At 36.9% G+C, this 27,423-nt stretch overlaps 1 protein-coding gene across 19 annotated transcripts in view; it reads right to left on the reverse strand.

Moving 5' to 3' along the window:
* DLG2 (discs large MAGUK scaffold protein 2) overlaps positions 1–27,423 on the reverse strand; it is a 2,157,409-nt gene that overhangs the window by 1,052,951 nt on the left and 1,077,035 nt on the right. For 15 of the 19 annotated variants that reach the window (XM_064365356.1, XM_012469540.2, XM_012469543.2 and 12 more), the window contains one exon: positions 23,144–23,305. In XM_064365356.1, coding sequence (XP_064221426.1) covers positions 23,144–23,305 — 162 coding nt within the window. The remainder of the gene's footprint in view (positions 1–23,143; positions 23,306–27,423) is intronic. The other 4 variants (XM_021671838.2, XM_012469538.2, XM_021671837.2 and 1 more) reach the window with 1 other exon arrangement.

Consider the following 27,423-nt stretch of genomic DNA (forward strand, 5'->3'; position numbering starts at 1 on the left):
TTACAGTTTCTTGACATCAAGTATGGACATTTTTTTCTAATTTTGCCTTTCATAATATTTTATTCTTAGGCTACAATAAAATATTATTCTATTCTCACTTCAATTTAATGTAGGACTAATCAAATGGTATGCATGCACGTATGAATAATAAAAATGAACACAATCTTTAATAACTTTGCTACTTTTAATTCAGTTCAAATGGCAACTTTTCTTTGTACCACAAATTGAATGAATACCTTCTTCAGGAACTGCTGAGAATTAATGATAACATTTACACTTCAGGTTATATCAGAGTTCGTATGTATTTGACTGTTCTACAGCATCTGAAATAATGCCTATACTTAGGTTCCACAAAAATTTCCATTACATGATTCCATTTAATAAATTATATTAATAACCAGTTAAGTGCTAAGTAATATACAAATTGCCAACAATATTAGGGCCTAAATAATTCACTGCTTATTTGAATGCTAACATCAAAAACAATCTTAAATGATAAAGTAACCACTGAGGAGTCTAATGGTGCCATCTGCGTGCTAAATAATCGGCTGGTTCTTCATGTACTCTATCTCAGTGTTTCCCAAACTTGCTTGATGATAAAACTCATCTGGGATATATGTTAAAATGCAGGTTATCTGGCCCCTGGTTGGAGCTTCTGCTTCAGTAAAATTAATGGGACCTTAGAATGTAGATTTAAATATATATATATATATATCTGATTTGATACAAACTGTTTTAATCCCACTTTTTTATTTGTTTGTATTTCCTCTGCTACTGACTTGAAGCTCCTTTTAAGTGAGAATTGTTTCTCAACCATCTTTGGATTCCTAGGGCTTTGCAAAGGGCAGAATATAATGAAGCACAATACATTTGTCCTATGAAAAAGCAAAATAATTATTGATTATGTGGCCTTAAGCAAATAGCTTAGTCTCATATGGCCTGCTTCTCTCTCTGAGGGGTTTAAGTTGTAATAATTAGCCACATATTTCAAAGGGTTACTATGTTAATAAAAGAGGCATATGAGAGCATCCTGTAAGCCACAGAACATCATATGTGAATGCACAGTATTTGGATTATAGCCCATTAATTATTCTACTCATTGTGCAGTTCCTATCACAATACCTGGTCCAGGGTTGATGATCAAACAATTCTTAACAGCTAGGCTTAACCTTAATTTTGAACATGGCCACATCACACAATGCCCAATATCGCTTAATTTTTATTTCAACTTCATAAAGTAGTTACTGGTATTATCATTTGATAGGTGAAAAAGCAAAGACTAGAGAGACCAGTGACTTGCCCAAGGTGCCATAAAACGAACGGTGAAAAAGCTAGAACAGAATCATCCAAGATTATTTCAAAGTAATTTTCCTCAATTAATGTGCAGACCAGAGGGGCAAGCAAAATAGCAGAGCAGAACTTGCCAGTGATTGTCCCACTGTAGACATATTAATTTGAACAACTATTTGCACATGAAAATGCCTTTACAAGAGCTAAGAAAACCAGATGGCAGGTCACAATATCTGGCTGTAGTACAATAATAAGAAAATCAGCACTGGAGAAAGTAAGAAGGGTAGTCTTATATTATCTGTGTCACATCTCCCCCAACTCTAGGCAGCAAAGCATGGAAAGCAATATTGTCTGCTTGGGGAAAAGAAAGGGAAGTGAGCACAGGACTATCCCTCAGCCCCAGACACTGGACCAGCCACAATAAAACCCAACACGGGGCATATCTTTATGACCCTATAGTAGGCTTACCCTGGTGCCAGATGAGCCCACACATCCCCAAGCTTCAGGTTTGCCTGGATGGCCCATGTCACTGATGGGCCAATTTCAACAGTCCTGGACTCTGAACAGCCCTCAGAAGCAGGCAGCTCTCAGTGGCCTGAGCTTCTGGTGTGCTCCAGTGCTATGATAGCCACAACTGTCACAGGGTCTGGTGCACTCCAGTGCTGCAAGTCCTTCAGGGCTTTTCCAGACAAAGGCAGTCTGAAAAGATTGGATTAAGTACCTGCTTCTTCAGAGGCACAGGTAGCCCCACACAATAAGAAACAAGAACAATCAGAAAAACATGATATCACCAAATGGACAAAATAAAGTGCTAGTAACTGGCCCTAAATAAATGGAGATATGTGAATTTCCTGACAAAGAATTCCAATACTTGTTTTTAAAAAGCAAAACAAAAATCAAGAAACTATACATAATTCAACAAAATGAGAAAAACAAAGTTCTCAGAATGAGAAATTTAATAGAGAGATGGAAAAAAATCAAATGGAAATTCTGGACCTGAAAAATACAAAGCACAAAACAAAAAATATAATGCAATAGAGAGTCAACAATAGAATTGATCAAGTAGAAAAATCTGTGAACTCAAAAACAGGTTACTTGATAATATACATTCATGGGACAAAAGAATCTATAGGAATAAAGAAAGTTTATGAGATTCATGGGACAGCATAATTGGGTCATATGAGTTTAAGGAGGAAATAAGAGAGTATAAATAAATAGTGGCAGAAAACCTTCCAAATATGGAGAAAGTTTTGTCCAAGAAGGTCAAATGTTATCATTCAGATAAAATTCAAATGGCTTCCCCAAGATATAGTATAATCAAGCTATAAAACATAAAAATACAGGACGCTGAAAGCAAAAGAGAAAATACACAAATAACATATAAATGAGTTTCAATGCAGCTAGCAGCAGACTTCTCAGTAGAAACTTCAGAGGCCAGGAGAAAATCGAACAATATATCAAAATGCTGAGTAAAAAAAAAAAAAAGACAACCAAGAATACTGTACCCAGCAAAGTTGTCCTTCAGAAATCAAGGTAAGATAAAGACTTTCCCAGAAAAACAAAAGCTGAAGAAGTTCATAATCACCAGATATGTCTTAAAAGAGAGATCTAAAGAGAATTCCTCAAGTTGAAAGAAAATAATGCTTATTAGTAACACAAAACATCTAACAGTATAAAGTTCACTGGTAAAAGTAAACATGCTATCAAATGCAGAAGAGTCTCCTATTGTAATGATGGTGTTTAAATCACTTAAGTTTCTCAGCAAGCCTCACCACTGAGGGCTGAAGTGCTCTGGGGTCCTACATAAACTTGAAAAGAAGTCTAGAAAAGAAGGACTGAAATTCCTAGTCAACTCCTGATGCTAGGCTTGGCTTAGAGGCAGTTGACTAGGGTGGCATGTGACTTAGGGAGATATAGCTAGCATATCTAAAGGAGTGCATCCCCCAACCCCAGGCAGCGCAGCTTGCAGCCATGAAAATGACTCATTTATTCTGCTTGAGGAAAGGAAAATGGAGAGCAAAGAGGACTTTGTCTTATATCTTGGATACCAGCCAAGTCACAGTAGGATAGGGCACTGGACAGAGTCATGAAACCCCCGTTCCAGTCTCTAGTTTCTAGACAACATTTAAAGACATACCCTGGGTCAAAAGGGAACCCATTTCCTTGAAGATAAGTATCCAGTCCTGTCAGCATTTATCACCTGCTGACTAAATAGCCCTTGGGCTCTGAATAACCAGGGAATATGCCGTGGGACTTGGGCTCTGAGGCCTGCTGGCTTTAGTGATGACCCAGAACATTTCCAGCTATGGTAGCTATGGTGAGACTCGTTTCGTTTAAGAAAAGCAGGGTGAAAATTAAAGAGGACTTTACCTTTCACCCTAGGTACCATTCCTACTTCTCCACAGGTGTTTTAAAATTTTCATTGTAGAGAACATTCACATCTTTGGTTAATTCCTACATATTTAATTCCTATGTATTTAATTGTGTGATTTTTTTTTCAGATTGTTGACAGCTTTGACAAAGGTCTAATATCTAGAATCTACAAGGAACTTAAACAAATTTACAAAAACACCCACTTCAAAAAGTGGGCAAAGGATATGAACAGACTAAGAACACTATACATAAAAAAGAAAAACGAGAAGAAAAGTAACTACAGAACAATATTCCTGATGAACACAGATAAAATAATCCTCAACATAATATTAGCAATATAAATTCAACAGTACATTAAAAAGTTTATTTGCCATGATCAGGTGGTCCTGGTCATGGCCTTGTCATTGTGATCAAGACTTAAAACTATGAAACTACTAGAAGAAAACCTAGAGGAAAAGATTCACAACATTGGTTTGAGCAATAATTTGGGGAAAAAAAAGCAAAAATAGAAAAATGAGATTGCATCAAGCTAAAAAACTTCAGCACACCAAAAGAAATAATCAACAAAGGGGCAGCCTACAGGAATGAGAGAAAATATTTTCAAACTATACATGTGAGCATGTTGAAGACATATCTGCACTCCCATGTATGTTGCAGCCTTATTCACAATAGCCAAAATATGGAATCAACCTAAATGTTCATCAATGGATGAATGGATAAAGAACATCTAACAGTGTAAAGTGCACTGGTAAAAGTAAGCATGCAAACCAGTTCAGAATAGTCTACTATTGTCATCATTGTGTTTAAATCACTTAAGTTTCCCATCATGAAATGCTATTTAGCCCAGAAGAAGGAAATCCTGTCATTTAGCACAATATGGGTGAAACTGAAAGACATTTTGTTAAGTGAAATAAGCCAGGAGCAGAAAGACAAATATGGCATGATTCCTACTCATGTGTGAAATCTAAAAATTTGAACTCATAGTAGAGAGTAGAATGGTGGTTACCAGGAGTTGGGGTGGTTGGTGGGAGGAGGAGTTGTGGAGATGTTGTCAAAGAATACAAAATTTTACTTAGAATAAATTATTTCAAGAGATCTATTGTACAGCATATTAACAATATATGTATTCTTGAAAACTGCTAAGAGAGTGGACATTCTCACCCCAAAAATAATTATATGAGGTAGTGCATACATTAATTAGCTAGAAAACAAATTTGTTTTCTAAATAAATTTATTCACTCCATAGTTTGTATATACTTCAATATGTTGTACATGGTCAATACATACTATTTTATCTGTCAAAAAAAAAAAAAGAGAAAAACAATGTGCAAGACAGAGCTGGGATTGACAGAGAAACTAAAAGAGAAAAGAGGGAAGAAGAAAACACATAGATAATAATTTAGCTAATCAATGCTCACAGACAGTTAATGCAAAGAAATGCCAAATGATATTCCTAGACACAAAATATATTTACATGCAAAATGTTCTCTTCAATATAAACATTTCCCAGGGTCCCGGTATATTCACTTTAAGAAAACAAAAAGCAAATCACGTTAAGAAAACAAAAAGCAAACAAACTCTACCATCAATTCTTCCAAAAAATCTCACAACTGAAGTATGAGTGCATTGGAAGCTCTCAAAATTGTCAGCATCTGCTTTGCTGAGGCCCATCTCATTTGATCATTTATTTGACAGAGGAATAGCTCCAGTTTTGCAGTTTTCCTTAAGTTGCTGAGATTTATCCACCCAATTAAATCACCCAGTGACAGCAGCAATTTTCTTAGGCTACTTTTTTTTAACTCGGTCAGTAGGCAGAAAGATAACAAGGTAAGGCTTGCAACAATATAAATCATGTTAAGAACTATCACTCAGTAGCTCTGGATCCAAATCAAAGCTATGAAATACAGAATGACATTGGATGCTGAAGTGAAAAATACCAACCATGTTTCTGTAAGACTCAGACATTAATACTCAGACACATTTTATATAACAGTCTGCTCAGTAGATTAGTAAAACAGAGGCCGTAAAGCCTGGAAATCCTCCTACCTACATTAAGCTAATTGAGTTGGAGACATCCAATTCATGATATTTGCAGGCTGATTTATAAGCAACTCACCCTGCCCTGGAGCAGAAAGTGAAATGTTATGAGTTAGCTATTCTTAAAATTTCAAACCCAGCAACTCTGAACATGTCAATATCTTAATGGTACAGAGAAAAGATGAATTCAATTCAAGTGAATTTCTGTGACCCTGATGAAAAAATAAATACCCAGTGCACATTTTATGACTGATATTTCTATGAAGAGTCTAGCCGCATATTGGAAACTCTCTATACTAGAATTTTATGGAAAGCATATCATCATTTTAGCAAGTTTGGGGTAATTCAAAATCAGTTATTTGCTAGAATGCAACTTCCATCAAGCATAAAGAAAACAGTCTTATGACAGTTAAAACCGAAACTCAGAGAGGCAAGATATTATTGCTCTTGGCTTGAATAGATGGTAAAAGCTTATGGCGCTAACTAATAAACAGAAAATTGCCTTATAAGAATATACCAAAAATACTGAGGAGAATGGAATCAGAAGCATTTCTGCATTTAGAGAACCCTCCTGAAGCAAATGTACCCTCAAATCCTTCTCATCTAGAGGAACCTGTTGATCTTTGCTGCTGAGGGCTGCTGTGGAATTAGGCATGCCTCACAGACATAATAGATTGGGAAGCTTTCTCCCATTTTTTCTGAAATTTACAAAAGATTTATTCTTAATGACAAGCATTCCTTAACCAAGCAGTAACTGCGAGGCAGAAATACGGGAATCATAGTTTCTCAGAGAAGAAAGAAAACTTGAAATTCATTCCCTCCAGAAATTCCTAACCATAACTCTGTGGTCCACAGGAAGTTCTCAGACGTCCTTGAAGTAATTCATATCATTTTTTAAGTTTTATGCAATATTTTTGTGGGTATAGTTTTGTAGGTATCATTTTTATCTAGGGAAAGGACTTACAGTTTTTAAAATCAATTTCTCAAAGCAATTCATGACCGGAAAAAGGTTGAAAATACTATTCAACATTCTCTTTCCTGAATCATCTCCACAATATCTCATTGAAGATTTTCTACCTTCTCTTTGAATACCTCCAATGACAGGAAGCTCACTATCTTATGAGGCAGGTTATTCTATCTTTGGACCATGTTATTTAAAACAGTTTTAAACTTACATAAACTCTGTTTTTCTTTCACTGTTTAAACTAAAGGTCTTGATGTCTACAAAAATTGTATGGACTAGTTCTTTGTTTTAAACAATTTCAAGATGAACTACCGTGTCCTTGTGAGATGAGTCTATTCTCCAAGGACCACATCACTCATGGCCTTTGATGCTCCCATTCGACATGGTTTTAATAGTCTTGCCAGCGTATTTACCCCTCTCTGGAAGCAACTCAATCTGGTACCACTCTTTCTGAAATATGGTCCTCAGCTCCTAATGATTCTAGCATAGTATAGAATTATCATCTCTTTATTCTTGGTATGCAACTCCATTCATGTAGCCTAAAATCACATTTTTTTTTGGAAGTCCCATACACTGGCAACTCCTTGAACTGACTGTATGCTGACATTCCCCCTGCACCCCCACCCCCCACCCCACCCTCCCCACCCAGCTCCTTTTTCTTTATCACGTGTTTCTCTTACTTATCTATTGACCATTTGAGAAAGTAGGAACAAGAAAAAAGGATGGAATGGAAAATGGGGGCTAGAGAAATAGAAGTTGAGGTGGAGGCAGCCACACAGGAACCTAAGTGTGGAGGAAGGGGTCCTTTCAGCGTAGATAGTAAAATTCAAGCCAGCAAATGATAACCTCCTTAATCACAATTACTGCCCTCAATATGCTTCTATTATCATCAGTATATAAATGTGGAAATTAAGTTCAGGAGCATCCAGCGAATTATCAAATAGCACATTTCCGATGCCATGCCTCCAGTGATGTGTTTAGGGGTCTTTGTGGGGGAAGAGGAGGGGCTTGTTCCCTGTCTGTTTATTCTTTGGGATCCGGGAACAGGGAACTACTTTGGGGCTTTCTCCAGACTTTTGTATGTTGTTATTAAAAGCGAGCTATTGCATTTCAAAAAAAAAACAAAAAAACAAAACAAAACAAAAAAAACACTGGCCTGCAGCTCTGGGAAAGTATCCCAAAGAGAAAAAATAGCATTGCTACTATGTAGATTAGGCTTTGAGATACGGATCATTTACATCTTGTTTTTACAAAACTATCTCATCAGAATCTGCACAAGTACACAAATGAACATAAGAGTTAAATAATGATGAGACTTACTTTTACTGAATCAGTCTGATGCACACAATTTAGTTGGAGGGATTTGGGATGAGAGAAAGGTTAGTCTAGTGTCAACAACCTAGATTTGGCCCTTTCCTAAAGCTGAAAATTGGCATAAACAAATAAAAACTCAGTGATAACAATTTTCAATAAAATCCCCTAGAAACTGAAATAAGTGAACCCCTGTGACCTGCTGACTTGAAAACACCTGTTGTTTACTCTTCTTGTGAAACGGAGAAATAAACTCAGGTCTAGGAATTCAAGATGAAGATTCCTGTCTCAGCTCTAGTGTTAACTAGGTGACTGCCTTGAGAAAGTCTCATAACAGCTGTGATTTTTAGTTGCTTTATTTGTAAAATTAAGTAGTTAGAATATGTTATTCCTAATGCCTCTGCTGAGATGTGAGTTCAGTGATTCTATGAGGCTTGCTATTGGAAACTGGGTTATCTGATTATTTAAGGAATTTATTGCTGAACTTAAAAGCCTCTTGCCTGGGTCCATGCAGCACATTATCTAAATTACTACAAGGTATCTTGTTTGAGAAGGGGCTCCCTTTCTAATTTATATAATTATGTTGAATGAGTAGTGGCAGCTCTGCTTTAATTGTTCATAAAAGAAATAAAACCTACTTTGGAAATGATATTTCAAATAGTTTTATATTGCTTGTTTATGATTAAAAGCAGGTAATATATCTTATAGCCCGCTAAGAAAATAAACCACCATCAGAAACAACTTTTTAAATTAAATTTCTTTGGGCTGGATGTGGTGGCCCAAGCCTGTAATCCCAGCACTTCGGGAGGCCAAGACAGGCTGATCACCTGAGGTCAGGAGTTGAGCCCAGCCTGGCCAATATGGTGAAACCCTGTCTCTACTAACAATACAAAAATGAGCTAGGCGTGGTGGTGCATGCCTGTAGTCCCAGGTACTTGGGAAGCTGAGGTGGGTGAATCACTTGAACCCAGGAGGCAGAGCTTGCAGTGAGCCAAGATCACATCACTGCACTCCAGCCTGGGGGACAGAGGGAGACTCTGTCTCAAAAAAAGAAAAAAAAAAATAAGCTTCCCATGTAATACGAAGAGGTGAAACCAGAAAATCTCTGCAGCACCAGTCTTGAAACCAGAAAATCTCTGGAATACCAATCTAGAATACCTTCAATTACTATAATTTCACGCTAACTTTTGTAAGTGACCCATTACTTCTGTATGTGCCCTATTGCTTAATGGGCTTAAGGTCAAGGTGGGAGGTGGGGAGTTGTTCTATATGTAAAGGAACTTTAATAAGTGCCTCTTGGAAGCATTTTAAATGAACTTACCTGTGACCCAAAATTGGCCACAAACTCTAACATACTCAATGTTCTGCCAGCGCAGAAGAAACAAATCATCTGCCTTCAGAGTGAGTCTGGTGAGTCAGCTGGCCTGGAAGAATATATCCTGGGAGCTGCACTGGGATTAAATCTGATTGCTAGACACTGGCAATTCCTCTCTGAGTTGGAGAAAAATCAATTCAACTTTCTCTACCATGTTTCCTTATGCAACATTCTGTCTTATGTAATAAGATTATATAAGTTTCCTTTGTAGATACCTATGGAGGCATTTCAAAATTGCCTTCTGGACTATCTTTTGTACTTATTAAATAAGGTTAAACAAGAGTTTTGTTGTATAGCTTCTGTCTACTAAATGATTCTTGCACGTCCTGATTTCCCTAACCGAATTTAAGTTTTTCATTGAGAGAGGCTTTATCTCTTACTTTTTTAATCGCTCGTGGTGTTTAGCATAATGCTGGTAACACGTGTGGCAATCATTTAATACACTGAAATTTAATAAATACTGCAGCATTATGAAATTCAAGACAGTTATTCTCCAAAGTGTGTAACAGAATCACCCTGCAGAGTTACGCAGAAACACAAAGCCCCAAGCCTGGTGAATTTGGAGGAGGCTAGGCCTCTGTATGATTCTGATATACACCAAAGTTTTGAAAACCACCAGTTTAAGTAACTTAATTGGTAGTAATGGCAGCCACAACAGACACTGGGAAGGGAAAACACTGGTAGAAAATACTATAAAGAGTTCAAGTTCATGCTCTGCCATTTCTACCAGTGTGTTTTTGGATAATCATTTAACTTCTTTAGGCCTAAGATTTTCTTCCCAGTCCCTTCCCTAGTATTTGTAATGTGGGGAAGTTGGACCAGATCAGTGGCTTCCTGACTTTCTTGACCTTGATCACAGTAAGAAATACATTTTACTCTGTGAGCCAGTATGCACCCACACATGTCGACACTAAACTGAAACAAAGGTTTTATTTGTGATGCACACGATTTCCTATTCTATTCCTTTATGCTATTCTAAAATTAACAATTAAATTTGTTTCACATGTACAGATAGGTCAGCTGCACTTTGAAAAGCCCGGATTTGATCATTTCTGTCTCCTTCTGTCTTAACGTTGTACAATTCTCATTTGCTGGTAAATAGTGTAACTGTCACTCAGAACGAGAGGTCTGATATCAGACTAGCTGGACTCATCCCAGATATAGCGGGTACTCACTGTGTGACCTTAGAAAAGCCTTTTTAACTTCTTGTGCCCTCTCTCCCGATCCACAAAGTGTAAATAATAAGAAAACCTACCTTATAGGGTTGTTCAGTCTCCTAAACCGATACATATAAAGCATTTAGAATAGTCTCCACAATATATTAGGAAGTCAATAAACACTACATTTCATCATTGTTATTATTTCTCCTAAAACAGTCTGTAGACAGAAAGGTAGGTGAGCAGATATGGATACAAATAAATAAAAACTCAAGAAATTAAATTTTAGAACTTAGCTGCTGCCTCTTACCTTCCTCCTCTAGAAACCTAGTAGCTATGTTGAATACATACAAATGAACAAATACAGACTGTTGATACAATCAAAATCTCCATGTCCCCAGGTTAATATATGCCTGATTTTAATAACAATAAATGTATAACATATCAAATGGTATTAGAGTGATCTCTTAAGAGTTTAGAGAAATGGAATTTCATCTGTATTTAGAATTGGTAGAGTATGTTTATGAATACATCGCCAGACATAGAACAAAAACTTGTTCCATTTTCATAGGCTAATAATTATAGTCTCTAGACCTATAGTATGTTTTATATGTGAATTCAATATTTGTTAAATGTCTCTATTATTTTATTACATAAAGCTCACTAGATATCAGCATGTTCCTATGAAGTAATGCTTTTTAATTTTTAAGGCAATAATTTTTAAATGAACATAGCAGGAATTATATACCTAAATTAATGCTTTCTTCCTAGTGGCCGTCTTTAAAGATTATGCATATGTTCTAATATCTTCCACAACTAGCCTCAAAAGAAAACCCATTTCATTATGCTTTAGTAAATTCTTGTTTGGACCACTCAAAATGCCCCCAACTCGTTTGCTACAAATTGAGCTAACCAACCTGACATTCACTTTTGCAGAAGAGATAACAAGTTGAATAATAAACCCTTGCTCAGCTGATATGAAAATAATCTATAGTGTAAAACTATTCTCTGGAGGACGTCAAGGATGAGGATATAACAATTTTCAATCAATACTGAGAGCCCAAAGAGTTTATTAATCTTAAATTTAGATTTGTTCCTACATACATATGCACTTTTTATCTTTTAACATGAAATAATTACCATTTACTGAGCAACTACTAGGTGCCAAGTACTACAGATTTCCCATGTATTATCTCAAGCAATCCTTATAGCATGGCATATGAATTCCATACTATTATTTCCAAGAACTTAGAAATTAATAGGTTTGCTAATAGACACAGCTAGAAAGCAACTGAGTCACAATGTAAACACAAGTAAGTCTGCTTTAAAGCCCATCTGCTTTCCACTATATGCTATTACTTTTCTGGATTAGCTGGGAAAGAGTTAAAAATTCGATAGCACTATCAGTGTCAGAATTAATTTTTGCAGACTTTGAAAAAATTTCTGAGTATCTTTGCTAAGAAAAAAAGAATTGAAAACATGCTGATGAAAAGATTACAATTCTAGACTTTTCAGGAATATGAGAGGGATACAGAAGTTATGTATCATTTTAGGGTACATTAACAATATCGTCTTTAACCACAGTAACAATAGGTGCCTGATGAGCAGCCTCTGTGAGTTTCAATACATTATTTCTGTTACAGAAAGTTTTGGCAACAGTGAAATCTTAGTTTTGAGAAAAATTTCTGTGTAACTGAGTTAACTCTAGAAATAACTGCAGCTATAAATAATAATAATGCTTATCTAGAATTTTCTATAAAAACTTTTTAAAACATGATTTTTGATAACCAAATATTTCTTAGAAAACTTTCATTATTATTATTGTTGTTATTACCACTATGTAGATAAAAGAAGTAGAAAAATTGAATTTCATCCCACAAACTCATCTTTCAAAACCCACGGAGAGAACCCCATCCAGGGGTGTCCATTCTTTTGGCTTCCCTGGACCACATTGGAAGAATTGTCTTGGGCCACACATAAAACACACTAACATTAATGATAGCTGATAAGCCTAAAAAAAACCTGCAAAAAAATCTCATGATGTTTTAAGAAAGTTTATGACTCTGTGTCTGGGTCAATTCAAAGCTGTCCTGAGTCACATGTGTACTGTCGCTGCAGGTTGGACAAGCTTGCCTTAACCCTTGATAACTTTGGTTCTAGAAAGAATTCTTACATTTTGAGATGCTGCTTCGGTCCTATGCCTAACAATCCTTTCTTTCCGCTTTTCAATATCTGGCCTAAATAGTCAGAATTACTTGGGGCATGCTGTTGGTACCCTTTCCAATTAAAGATAGTTGAAGAAAGAAGTGCTTTATTTGCACAGAATTTTGATCAGGAGAGTTTGTACCTACATTCAGTATGCATGTGTCAAGTCCACATTTCACTCAACTACTTCCTCTCACCATGGACTAGTCCTGGAACACAATGCATTGTGCACAAGTCACAAATCTCTGCCAAATCCTTACGTTTTTATTAGCTAAGAGCTTCTCAATTTAGCTTCACAAATCTGTTTCTTCCTCAAGACTAGATGCTTCCAGGATGATCATCTCAGCTACTTCTGCCATCTAGTGGCAAGAGATAGAAATGATAGGATTTTACATTTTAGAATCAGAATAGTTTTCCAATTAGTAGTATTACTAAAAACATTATGTCCAGAAAGGAAAAATATACACATTATTTTCAGTTGGTGGTCAGGGTCTCATGACTATTAGGGTCAAATGTAACTCATAAGGTATTTATTTTTTCTTTTAAAAAAGTTAATCAAATAACAAGTATTTAAAAATATCTGCTGTTTGGTCAATACAATCTTAGGCATTATAGAGAAGCGAAAAATGTCTGTATTTAAATGACATGATTCTCTTTTAGTAGAAGTTCATAAATTAGTTATGAAAATAGAAGCATCAAGCTACTAAGGGCTGAATGTTGTGGTAAATTTCTTGCTGCTTCATGTTATCCTCAGTAGGTACCTCTTTCTCCCCAAAGGGCTTTGGTGATAGTACCTGCATTTTAGTCCTCTGTGTTCTCCTCCCCTCTCCTGAGCAATCCCATCCATTCTCACAACTTCAACTACACTGAAAACTTCAAGTTTCCATTTTCTAGATCAGATCTTTATTTCAAACTGAGTGTTGAATACTTTTACCTGGGTATAACATAAATACTTAAAATCAGTTATTCCAACATAAACTCAGAAATTATCTCACTCCATCCCCTGTTACTCGAAAATTTGCTCTTCCTCTGGCATTCTTGATTTCATTTCATGATACATCCTCCACCCAGGGGTCAAATTTTAAATATTGTAAATTATCTTTTATTTCTCTCTCTCTTCTACCTTCTATATGTAATAGGTCTCAATGTCCTGATGATATCTCTTCCTAAATATACTTTCTAATCTATCTCTCCCTTCAACCCCAATACCTCTGCTTTGTATCAGAGCTTATCTATCTCTTACATTTTACCTGATGCCCTTGAATCTGATGTCATATGTTTCCAATTTTTTCTTCCACTGTACCACATGACATGAATAATGATCTAATTTGCAAATCAGGTCATGTCACTCTCCTTTTTAAAAATTCTGGAGTCACCCCTCATTACCTACAAGGTGAAGTACAGTCTCTACATAAGGCCCTTCATTACCTGTTCACACCCATCTCTCTTGCTTTACGGGATGCTTGGGCCCACTCTAGGCCCCTTTCCTTAGTTCTTACACTATGTCTCAGTATCCTAGTCAACTACTTGGCAACTCTCAGAACTTTTCCATACTGTTACACGACTGCTAGAGAACAGGGCGGCCTTGATTTTTCTCCCTTATTTCACACTTCATTCAAGTAAAGAAAAAGATCTCCTATATAGTTTTCTTTTTTTTCCTCTGACAACACGCATCATAAACTCTCCAGCTCCAGAAAGAATTAAAAGAATTTCTAGGTCATAAGAGACCTCTTCTCTGCTACTTTCTTTATTGTACACTCCAAAAGTGTATGTGTCCAAACAAAACATAATTTTATACTAAAGAAATAATTCTATCACCTAATATGTTTGTGAAATACTTTGTACTAACCATATTTCCATCTTAGATGTTTATATTTCATATCATCATATTAAAGCCTCTGAGAAAACTTTCAATAAGTTAATGGATTTAACTCCTCAAATGTGTTTAAGCATTCATACCTTTATTTTTCTTAAAATGATGAGAAAATTCCACCAAACATATTTTGGGAGATGCTAGTCTAGTATCATTTTGGATTCCAATAAGGGAGTAAAATGAAATATAAAACAAAACAAAAATAAGATGCAGACCAGGTCATGGGAGCTTATACATTTATTAAGAGCAGGAAAAATGGCAAATCTAGAGGAAATAACATGACATAGTAGTCCTCCTCGATCTTAGGTTTCACTTTTCATGCAGTTTCAGCTACCAGAGGTCAACCATGGTCTGAAAACAGGTGAGTACAGTACAAGATATTTTGAAAGAGACAGACTGAGAGGGAGAGAGAGAGAGCACACACATTCACATAACTTTTATTAAAGTATATTGTTGTAATTGTTACATTTTATTAGTTATTGTTAATCTCTTACTGGGACTAATATACAAATTAAATTTTATCATATGTATGTGATGATATACATATGAAAAACACAGGAAAAAACATGGTGTATATAGGATTTGCTACTATCTGCAGTTTCATGCATCCACCGGGGGGTCTTAAAATGTATCCCCCACAGATAAATGGGGACTACTGTATAGTTCAACATATCATTTTTAGAACAATAGAATAAAGCATATTTTAAAATGTTGACTGTGGGATGCAATAATTCCTTGTGCCATAGGATCAAATGACCAGTTGGAGTTGGGCAAGAGTTAACAGAAAAGGCTTTACGTACGAAGAGGGTTTACTGTACTTTTGGCTAAAACATACTTTCCTATGATTGTGCCCTGGTAACTCCAGTAATAAAATAATTTTAAAACGTACACATCGTTATCCTTTGTCTGTAGGTTTATATTGATTTCCTCAAGCTTCAGCATTCCTCTTATAATTTCCCAAACATGCACTGCCTACAGATTCTCCAATGTCTTCTTACAGATACTCAACAAGTGCCCAGTTGTCCCGGGGTATTGAAGTTTACCCAAACCTCACGTACTCCTATTTTCCAGCAAAGCTTCCCAGAACTGTTTATTCTAGTCCCTGTGAAAATTCAAGGACATGCAATAATATTTATCTGATTAAAGAAATTCACACCAATTTATAAAAGGAGGCTTTAATCTTCCTTGTAATTAGTCATTGAACCCAAGGATCTAAGCTGGCTTTGACTATAAGACACATTTCTTTTTTATATACCCTAGAAAATACTGCCAATTTTAATTGCAAGATGTCATCAATTTTAGGACACATCCAGATTTCAGGTATGCTAATATGTGATAAAATATGAGATTTAGAATTTAAGAAATTTGTATCAATGATGATTAGGTAAGGAAGAGGAGTAGAGCAGTTAACTCCCTCCCTTTCTGTCTCTCTCTCTCTCCCTCTCTCGCTCTCTAATAAATACTCCTGCAGGGTACTCTGCTAGGTGCTTAGGGGCCCCATGGTTTTAAGTTTGAAAAGTTCAAATTTCAGTTTCAGAATAATACTAAGTAACAAATAAACAAATAATTATGAATCAAGGCCCCCAAGAGAGTAATCTAGACACTGAAAATCATGTTTTACTGCCTTTGTTTACCCATCACTTAGCACTATAGTAGGCACTCAATTAATGTTTATTGAACTCACCTAAAGTGAAAAATACGTAAACTGAAAAGAAAATGTTTATGGTTTATTATAAGCCAATTTCTTTTATGAAAGTTTCTAAGTAGCATCTGAAAAGAATGCATTCCCATCTAGAGGATAGGAAAACAAATTCCCTTGAATTCACTACTAAATTGCATTTCTCCCTCCAACCCCATACTTCACACCGGCCAAGGCACTCGAATGAAAACAGGCTAAGAGAGACCATCTATCACTTAGGCAGCTGGCGTGTACCGAAGACAGATGAATCTGAGAACCGAGGCTTCGAGTGATACACGACAGTGGAGAAAATGACACTCAAACCTGTGACAGTCAGATTACTCAGCTAATGATTCAGAGCTCACTCATTGTGACATTTTAACTATTATCCAGCAATCTCGCACTCTGTTTAGGCATGCCATATGTAAATTCTCAATTAATACTACAGAGTCACACTGCTTTCTCAGCAGGGTTCTGGGGCAGCATCTGATTATGTGTTTTGCCTCCTTTTCTTCCTTTTAGTGCTTGAACCAAGAATACTACTAAACAGATAAAAGAAGGCAAAGAAGGTGAAAACATGACAGTTCTAATGGAAAGTCTGTACCTTTTTAGCAGTTCCCTGACTCGAATAGGCTTCCTTTATGAGTAAGTAACGCATTAGATTTTCATCATGGTAGGCTTTTCAACAGTTCAGCTGTGATAATATAACAACTTGATTAAGAAATATATCCTGTTGCTATAAAAATACACGTGCTTGAACCTGATATCGTGGTGCTGTACTGGAGCTCACTCATACTAGCTCATGAGCGCCTTCAGTGCCTCCATTTCCAAATAAATACTTTAAAAGTAGCTTTAGGTTAGTAGCCTGAAATCAGCCATGCTGGGATTATTTACATCACAAAATTGGCCAACCTTAAAACAGGACTTTTTTTTCCTTAGAAAAATGGTACATATTTATTCCTATTACTATTGGTGATGAAGGAGAGATACATAGAGCCTCTTTACTAAGACAATCTAAAAGCATATCTTGAGCTATAAAATCCCACATCACACTGAATGGGCAAAAGTTGGAAGCATTCCCCTTGAAAACCAGAACAAGACAAAGATGCCTTCTCTCACCATTCCTTTCCATCAGAGTCCTGGAAATCCTAGCCAAAGCAATCAGGCAAGAGAAAGAAGTAAAAGACATCCAAATAGGAAGAGAAGAAGTCAAACTATTTCTGCTTGCAGATGATACCCAGGCATCCAGGATCACCTCCCCCTTGACTTCCACACTGCATTTCAATAGAAGAAAAGGCTGGTCTACTGGCGCCTCCTAAATCACCTTCCTGTAAATAGCAGACATGGTGTGGGAGAATCTCTCCAGGAGACATTGCTTTTACTTAAACAAGATAGAAACCCCACCCAACTCCTCCATCAACCAAGACCCTTTCATATGTGATTTCTAAAACTGTAAACCCAAGACCCTTTCATATGTGATTTCTAAAACTGTAAACCCAAGACCCTTTCACTTGTAATTTCTAAGGCTGTAAACCTAAGATTCTTTCAAGTGTAATATCTAGAGTGTAAGCCTATATAAAGGCTGAGCTCTCTTTGTTATGGGAGTTTGGTCATTTAGACAAATTGTTGCCTGACTCCCAGCTGTCATAATAATAATAATAAACACCTCTTCCCAGTTCCGTGTTCGAGAGGTCTGTTTCTCATGGCCGATCCTGCTTCAATATGATGCTATATCTAGAAAATCCCCTACTCTCTGCCCAAAAGCTCCATAATCTAATAAACAACTTCAACAAAGTTTCAGGATACAAAATCACTGTACAAAAATCAGTAGCATTCCTATCTACCAACAACAACCAAGCTGAGAGCAAAATAAAGAACTCAATCTCATTCACAATAGCCACAAAAAGAATAAAATATCTATGCATACAGCTAACCACAGAGGTAAAGATCTCTACAATGAGAATGACAAAAAACTGCTCAAAGAAATCAGAGATGATTCAAACAAATGGAAAAACATTCTATGCTCATGGACAGGAAGAATCAATATTGTTAAAATGGTCATACTGACCAAAGCAATTTACAGAGTCAGTGCTATTCCCGTCAAACTGCCAATGACATTCTTCATAGAATTAGAAATCAGCCATTAAAATTCACACAGAATCAAAACAGAGCCCAAATGGCCAAGGCAATCCTAAGCAAAAAGATCAAAGCTGTAAGTGTCACATTATTGGACTTCAAATTATACTACAAGGCGACAGTAACCAAAACAGGATAATACTGGTAAAAAACAGACACATAGACCAATGGAACAGAATAAAAGCCCAGCAATAATACTACACACCTACAACTATCTGATCTTCAATAAAGTCCAGAAAAACAGGCAATGGGGAAAGAACTCCCTATTCAATAAATGGTGCTGGGACAACTGGCTAGCCGTATGCAGAAGATTGAAACTGAACCCTTTCCTTACACCACATACAAAAAATCAACTCAAGATGGATTAAAGACTTAAATACAAAACCTAAAGCTACAAGCATCGGAGAAGATAACCTAGGAAATACTATTTTGGATAGGACCTGGTGAAGATTTTATGACAAAGATGCCAAAAGCAATTGTGACAAAAACAAAATGTGACAAATGGTACCTAATTAAATTTAAGAGCTTCTGCACAACAAAAGAAACTACCAACAGAGTAAACAGACAACCTACAGAATGGGAGAAATTTTCGCATACTATGCATCCAAAAAAGCTCTAATATTCAGAATCCATTAATAAGCAAAAAACAATCCTATAAAAAAGTGAGAAGGACATGAGAAAACACACTTTTCAGAAGAAAAATACGCAGCCAACAAGGATCCAAAAAAATGTTCAACATCACTAATCATTAGAATAATGCAAATCAAGACCACAAAGAGATACCATCTTACACCAGTCAGAATGGCTTTTATAAAAAAGTCAAAACATAACAGATGCTGGTGAGGTTGCAGAGAAAATGGAACGCTTACACAGTGCTGGTAGGGATGTAATTATTTCAGCTATTGTGGAAAGCAGTTTGACAATTTCTCAAAGAACTTAAAACTGAATTGTCATTCGACCCAGCAATCTCATTATGGGTATATACACAAAGAAATATAAATTGTTCTGCTGTTTAGACACATGTACAGGTACGTTCCTTGCAGCACTATTCACAATAGCAAAGGCAAGGAATCAACCTAAATGCCTATCGACAGTAGCTGGCATAAAGAAAATGTGGTAAATATATACCACAGAATACGGCACAGCCATGAAAAGAATGAGATCATGTTTTTTGCAGCAACATAGATGGAGCCAAAGGCCATGATCCTAAGCGTACTAACACAGAAACAGAAAACCAAATACCGCATATTCTAACTTACAAGTGGGACCTAAACATTTTGAGTACATATGGACACAAAAAAGGGAACAGATACTGAGACCTACTTGAAAATGGGAGGGTGAGGACTGAAAAACTACCTATTGGATACCACATGATGAAATAATCTGTACATCAAACCTCTGTGACATGCAGTTTACCTACATAAGAAACCTGCACGTGTACCCCTGTACCTAAAATACACGTTTAAAAATAAATAAATAAATGAACAAAAACTCAAACACATCTTGTTTAGTATAAACAACACCTCTAGAAGGTCATAATGAAAAAATCCTTGCCCCAAAATAGCTACCTCACAGCCTGAGTGTAGAAATCCTGGATGAGCTTCCCTTTCCCTCCTCTTCACAATACCTTGGGGCCATACCACAGAACTGGTGGTTACAAAAAGGAGAAAAACCTATTAGGACCCGGTGTTTCATCCCAGGGGCTTGCTATTCATAGGTGGCTGCTTTTAAAACTGACTTGAGGTGCCCTCAATAAAAGGGTAGGAAATTAGTTAGAAGTGACATAAATATAACAGAAAATCTAGGCTAAGATAAACCCACTGAAATTGAATACAATTAATTCTGAGATTCTTGGAAGGCAAAGGATAAAGGAAAAATAGAAAAAATTCCTTTGTTTATATGAAATCTGAGCTTTAGAAAAAGCATACTTTCCCCTCAACTCTGATATGTATTTTCCAAATGAGACAGCGAGTAGCATAATAAATGATGGCACAATCACCAAAACTGCAGATGTTCAGATAATTATATTATCATGTATATGCTGAAGACTTAATATACAAAATGAAGCTCCCATGGTGCTTTCATTGTTCTGTTCTTTTTTTTTTTTTTTTTTTTTTGCTGTAAGCAGGCTAGCATCCCTCATAATTACGATAGCACTAATTATAAAATTTGTACTCTCCCTATAACATTTTTGAGAACCAGAAGTAACACAAGGATTTTCACTACTTTCAGGCATAATCCTACTCAAGTGACAAAAGAGAGGTACCAATTTCAAATATTTCATGTATCATTATCAATTGATTTTAAACATAGTACTAATAATCACCATAGTATCAATTCTAGTAGAAAGATTTAAAATAGTAATCTTGATTATCCTACTTACTTAGCCTAAAGACCTTTGAGAGGTATGCTCTAGAGTTGATGAAGGAGGAAAAGTTGGGAAGGGAGAAAGGCGAGGCATTTTGTATGTGTGTATGTTGGGATTTGCAGCATAGACACGGTCTCACTTTGTCACCCAGGCTATAGTGCAGTGGCGTGATCATGACTTACTCCAGCCTCAACTTCCTGGGCTCAAAGGATCCTCTCATCTCAGACTCCTACATACCTGCCACTATATTTGCATGCCACCTCACTTGGCTACATTTTAAAATTTTTTGCAGAGATAGGTCTTGCCTTGCTGCCCTGGCTGGTCTTGAACTCCTGGGATCAGTGGTCCTCCCACCTTGGCTACCCAAAATGCTGAGATTACAGGCGCGGGCCACTGCGCCTGATCTATAGAGGTTTTTTTTGTTGTTGTTTGTTTGTTTGTTTTTTGAGACTGAGTTTCGCTCGTTACCCAAGCTGGAGTGCAATGGCGCGATCTCGGCTCACCGCAGCCTCCGCCTCCTGGGTTCAGGCAATTCTCCTGCCTCAGCCTCCTGAGTAGCTGGGATTACAGGCACGCGCCACCATGCCCAGCTAATTTTTTGTATTTTTAGTAGAGACGGGGTTTCACCATAGAGGTTCTTATAGGGGGTTATTCAACTAGTTTGAAAGAATAAAACAGAAATTTAAGTACTCTCAATGTCATTCAGTCTCTCGGCCCTGCCCTTTCTGAATTTACAGTGGTTGGTACACAGAGTAGGGATCAGCAATTGTTTGAAAATGTTAAAGAGTACTGTCTAACTCTAAGTATCAGAATGATTCTATACTGAACACAGAATTCTGATTCCTAGACTTAAAGAGACCTTAGAGACAATTTTGTTTACCCTCCTGCAAAAGAAGGAGTCTTTTCTACAAAATCTCTGACAAGTCATCATCCATGGCTGAAAGATTTCTAGGGACAGAGAACTTCTGTCTCATGAAGTAGTCTATAATTTTTTTGAGTAGCTATAAATGTCAGGAGCTGTGGTGTTAAAATGATCTCAAATATATATGTTTCTGTCAGCTATACATAGAGGGTCTGCTTCTACCGTCTGCATGTCATCAATGTCATGTTTTTCAGATGACAGCTCTTAAGGTGAAAGGGTTAAGTCCTATGTCCCCCAATTCTTAATCTTTTCTTCTCCAGGTTAAACACACTCATTTTCACCAGTCATCTGACTACTTGCAAAGAAACTCTGGAGATTTGCACAATGAATCCCAGAAGTATAATATTAATATTTACATATTTTTACTCATTAAATAATATTTACTGGAATTTGACAATTGGTCTAATATTTTTATGTATTGGTAGTAGCTATAGCTAATTTATTTGACAGTACATTTTTAACATACCAGAATATTTGAAATGTACCAAAATTTGAAACATAAGGTTAAGCATAGTTTAACCTCTCTTAGATGTTTTGGCAGGTATAATAAGATCCAGAGAACATTTGAGACAGTCTTCTGTCCATATTTTTTATTGTAGCATAGCTATATAGAAGTGCTGGTAAAATGAATGTTCTAGGTGATAAAAGAAATTTTTCTTTACTAATAATTACTAAGGAGTTAGTTGGTAGGTGTTTTTCTTTTTTCCATTTCAATTCTCTTCATTTCAGCTGTATTTTGATTTTTCTTTGTAAACTTTAATCAACCTTTATAAGCTTTTTATCCGAAACACAAAATCTAGTAGTGCCAGTTCAGCCCCTAAAAAAGCAGATTAATTTACAACCAAGGGGCATAAAAAAGTATTTTTCTCATTTAATTATCCCTTCTTGCTAACATATAATTTATCAAGCAATTGTTTAAAATTGAATTTTAAAAAGTAGAATTTAAAAAAGTGTTGGGAAAAGTGTGACACCAAATTGAAAGAAATATAGTAAACAATTTTCTCTAGGATAAAATAGAGGCATTGATAGACAACTCGCACATTGTCCTTCATAGTTTACACAGTAAGGCAGTCGTTAGATGTGATCACGTTATATTTGCTTCCTTTGTGGGACCAGGAATACCGATGAACACAGAGCATTTGAGGAAAACCTTGATGTACTTGGGGTTTAAAAATACATGGTTAGCTTATTTTCCCTTTCAGTTTTTCACTCTCGGCACTTTAGTCCATTCTCAACAACTAAAAGGATTTTTCCAGATATTCAAACAACTGCAATAAAAATATGTCCCAAATATACAAGGTGAGCCTCCAAAACACAGAAAGACCATTTGGCAACCAGTGTCCTCTATCATGTTTTCAAAGAGCCTCACTTAATCGGGCCAGCAAATATCTCAGTTAGCAATGAAGACCAACCACTGTCGCCAGCTATAAAGTTGGAAGAGCAATATAACTGACCTTCAGAGGAGAAATGTGAGACTGCAAGACGTATCCATGCACATTTTCTATTTGAGAGAGGTTCTTTTCTGATACATGCACGAGTTCTGGGCCTCTTACTTCATGAGTTAGTCGAGGTAAGGAATGATCATGTGGAGCATCCTCATCTTGATATCGATACTTCTAGGAGAAAAGAAAAGAAAGGAAAAATACATATATATCAGTGTTTGTAAAGGATATAGACGGAACTTCATATTCTAACATCAACAGGACACAGTGTGCACCTACTGTTGACTTCACCAAATGGGCTTTGCTGAAGACTCCTCCAGCGGTCACCACAGACCAGGTCAAATGCAAGCAAAACTGAATTAAAAACCAATATTGACCAATGCCCAGGACTTGTTTCTATCTGACAATACACTCTTTGTTTATAAGCTACAGAAAGGTGATAACAAATGAGACCGAACATTTACTTTACTTAAGTAAGTGAGGAGGTAATCCTCCCAACCAGAGTAGCTAAGTATGTGTTAAAAATCCTAGGTCATGAACGAAGAAGGAAAAAAAGTGCTGAGCAAGAAGAAAACAGAATTCTGATATATCCCATTCAGAAAACTTAATTTTATTCCAGAATGTGTGAATGATTTAAGTTCCTTTGGCAATGAGGAAAATTTTTGCCACATGCATTGTTTGTATTAGACTCAAAGAGAAGACAATCTTATCTTTCTTTACTTCACCCCCGAGGAGAAGGAGTATTGATCTGAGTTAGCCAGATTCCAGGACAAAATATCTCAATTTTTAGAAGAGCTAGCTTTTGAAGAGCTTTAAAAACCAAGGCAAGATATCTGCCTATATTCTGATGGCTCCCTGAGGGGATAGAGGTAAATACTTCTTTCTTTCTTGTTCCCTTTTCCTCTTTCCTTAACTATCTTGCTTATACGTGACTATAACAGTAAAGATCATTTTTTGAGTCTTCCAAGCAGATATAAAGAAGTTGGCAGAGAGAAAAAAATGTTCAGGATAAGGAATGGTCTGAGGGAACTCAGCTCTAGCCTTAGGGTCTATCTCCATCTTCAGCCTTAGCCTGGTTCTTCATTCCTGTTTCTTTGTCTCTTTCTAGTTCATACCCCCGTTCCCTTGGATCTGTCCCTTTAGAGTTCCATTGTTCAAGGCTGTTGTCCTACCTGGGAAAGATGAAAGGGAATCCTCTACATCTGACCTCCAGTTCAGATAATGAAGTGTTAGTTTGCTTTACTTTGCCTGTATTCCTTGTGCATAGCGCAGGGATACTGGGAGCAGGGATCTAAACATTGTTATAACACCATCTCAGGCTTAATTGTGATGTCTCACCTCTTCCCAGTGCCCCATTATTGTTATCATCAATGGTTATTTTGTCATATGTGTGTGTGTGTGTGTGTGTGTGTGTGTGTATAAAATTTCTTGGACATCAGCTCTTAGACTGACTCACAGTGTAAAAGTAACAAGAACCACTCTAGGGTTGGTCATTCAATCTGTTCACTCTTCCTCAGAAAGGGATTATCAGTACTTAAACTTTCTGGGGTGGGGTGGCCTTTCTGCAATGACCCAAGTAAGATTAGTCTCAACGAAAATAACAATGTCACAATTGCAGTTTCCAAAGGACTCTCACATACTTCTTCCATTGCAATCATTCTTGGCCATTTTACCTATGAGAAAACTAACACTTCAAGAGGAAAAGGTACTTGTCAAGTCACCTTAACCGATGGACATCAGAGCCAAGACCCTATCCAGATCATTGCAATCTGAATCCTCTTTCAGTCATCATCAGTCTCTCCTCTACCCCCATAAGGAGATGAAGTCCAAGTCTGAAAACTGAATTGGCAGCTTAGTAGAAAAAAGTCTCTGAGAATACACAACACAATGAGGTTAGAACATTTCTGTGAACTGTAAATACCATGCTTTTGTTTATCTAACCCTATGAATAATTTGGGATGTAACCTGCCTCAGAAACATGGATCAAATTTAACATTCACTCTTGATCAGTTATTCTCATTGTGACTGGAATAATGTCATACATATGCCCATTTTAATTTCTCTGGCTTTTAACCTATTGACTCACACATCTGCTCCCCATTTTCGATTCTCTCATAAAGGCACTACCATCTATGTTGTCATCTGAGCCAGAAAAGGAGTCAATCAGACTCTATCCTGTCTTTTGCTTGCTGCCATTTGCCAATTTAATAAGTTACTAAGTCTGCCTGATTTATATCCTGAATAATACATCCACTCTGTCCTTATTCTTCCCATACCCTCTACCAACACTGTCCATGTTCAGGATCCCATAAGTCCTGAGCTGGGCCATAGCAACAGCGTCTGAACTGGCTAGCTTCCCCCTTCCCACACATTCTCTACACTGATCCAGGGGACTTTCTGAATCACACTCTGATAAAGTCCCTCTTGAAAGCTTCCAATGGCTCACACTGCCTACAGGACAGAGTACAAGCTTTCTTATCTTGTCATAAGCTGGCCTCTCAACCTCACTAAATGAGCTGAACCCCCATTACTTCTGAATTACTTATTCTTTTTTGTGTGTGAGATGAACTCTTGTTCTTGTGACCCAGGCTGGAGGTCAATGGTGCAATCTCCGCTTACTGTAACCTCCACCTCCCAGGTTCAGACAATTCTCCTGCCTCAGCCTCCTGAGTAGCTGGGACTATAGGCATGTGCCACCATGCCTGGCTGATTTTTGTATTTTTAGTAGAGCCAGAGTTTCACCATCTTGGTCAGGCTGGTCTCGAACTCCTGACTTCAGGTGATCTGTCCACCTCATTGTCCCAAAGTGCTAGGATTACAGGTGTGAGTCACTGCGCCCGGCCCTGAATTACATTTTTTCTCACCATTCTCACTCCAATAATTATGAAATAAATATAAACAAATTATTACTTCTCACTTTTAATCTTCTTTTAAAATTTGTGGTAAAGTACACATAAAATTTTGACCATTTCAAGTGTGCAGTTCAGGAGTGTTAATTATATTTACTTTGTTGTGCAACAGATCTCCAGAATTCTTCCTCTTGTGCATGTTCTCATAACTCCCTGTAGTCTTCAATTACAACTCTTACCATGCTATATGGTTGTGTATTTTCTGTATTTTTCCATTCAACCATAAAATCTTGTAAGAACTGGGATCACACTGGTATTATTTATCCTCACATCTCCAGTCTTTAGCCAAGTACACGATAAATATGCTCAATAAGTGTTTGTTGAATACAGTTATGAATGACTATTACACAAACGGATGAAACAGGTATCAGTTGCTTAAGCCACAATACTATTTTAGCTATCAGATGCAATCTTTTTTGTTATAAAACGCTATGAGCCCAGGTTCAAGTAAAAAGGACAATCACATCATTTGCTTGACACAATCTAAAAGGACATCAGATTATTAAGTGCTAGATATCTTTCTCATTATTCATTTCAGCATATGCTGAGAATATGAACTGAAAAGAACAGCTCTTGTCCTCAAGACCATAAATTATTGAGTTATACTTGTGCACAGATAAGCTACTATAACTCATGATAAACTTACTTCTGCGGGAGCAGAAATGGGTAAGCATCTGTGGTTGTCTGCCTGCAGCTTCCTAGTTTGAAACAGAATCCGGAATACTTTAAAGAGGTAAAAGATATTCCAAGCAAAGGCACAACATGTGTAGAGGAGACACGTGGTAAGGCATGATGTTTGAAGTAACAGTGAGGTCTTAAAGTGGATTGTAGCAGATGCTATTGTGTACTCATCCAAATCCATGAAAATATCTTTTACCCATTGAAGGCGCACATCTGCATACTTCTCATGAAGACTGCCCTTGTGTGATTGAAGCCTCCTCTCTTGGATAAACACAGGAGTCACACTTGAACCCCAACTCTCTACCTCATGGTGATATAAATCCTGTGTTGTGAATTACACTACAAAGTATCCAGTGAGATTAGCTTAAGTTTAGACTGCACCTGGACCTACATTTCTGCAGACTTCCTTCCTGCTTCCCTTAACCCCTATGTTGTTGTTGTTGTTTTTCTTGGAACTGCTCTCCATAAATCATGCACACACAAAATTCCACCTTAAGTCTGCTTCTAGTGAGCTGGTGTAAGACTTGGCTAGACCTTGGGATGTAAGGTACAGTATGGCAGGAGGATGCTGGAAGGCAGATTGGTGTCCTCTGTAGACAATAAGGAGTCATCCACGAGACCCTGGACCTAAATAATACTCTGCCCAGTGCCAAGCAGACATTCCCTCCTGTTTTTTTTCTTTGAGTCTTCAGTCTATGACTA

This window comes from Aotus nancymaae, unplaced genomic scaffold, assembly GCF_030222135.1.
Source record: "Aotus nancymaae isolate 86718 unplaced genomic scaffold, 86718_ANA_hifiasm-v0.15.2.pri h1tg000059l, whole genome shotgun sequence".
Classification (NCBI taxonomy): domain Eukaryota; kingdom Metazoa; phylum Chordata; class Mammalia; order Primates; family Aotidae; genus Aotus; species Aotus nancymaae.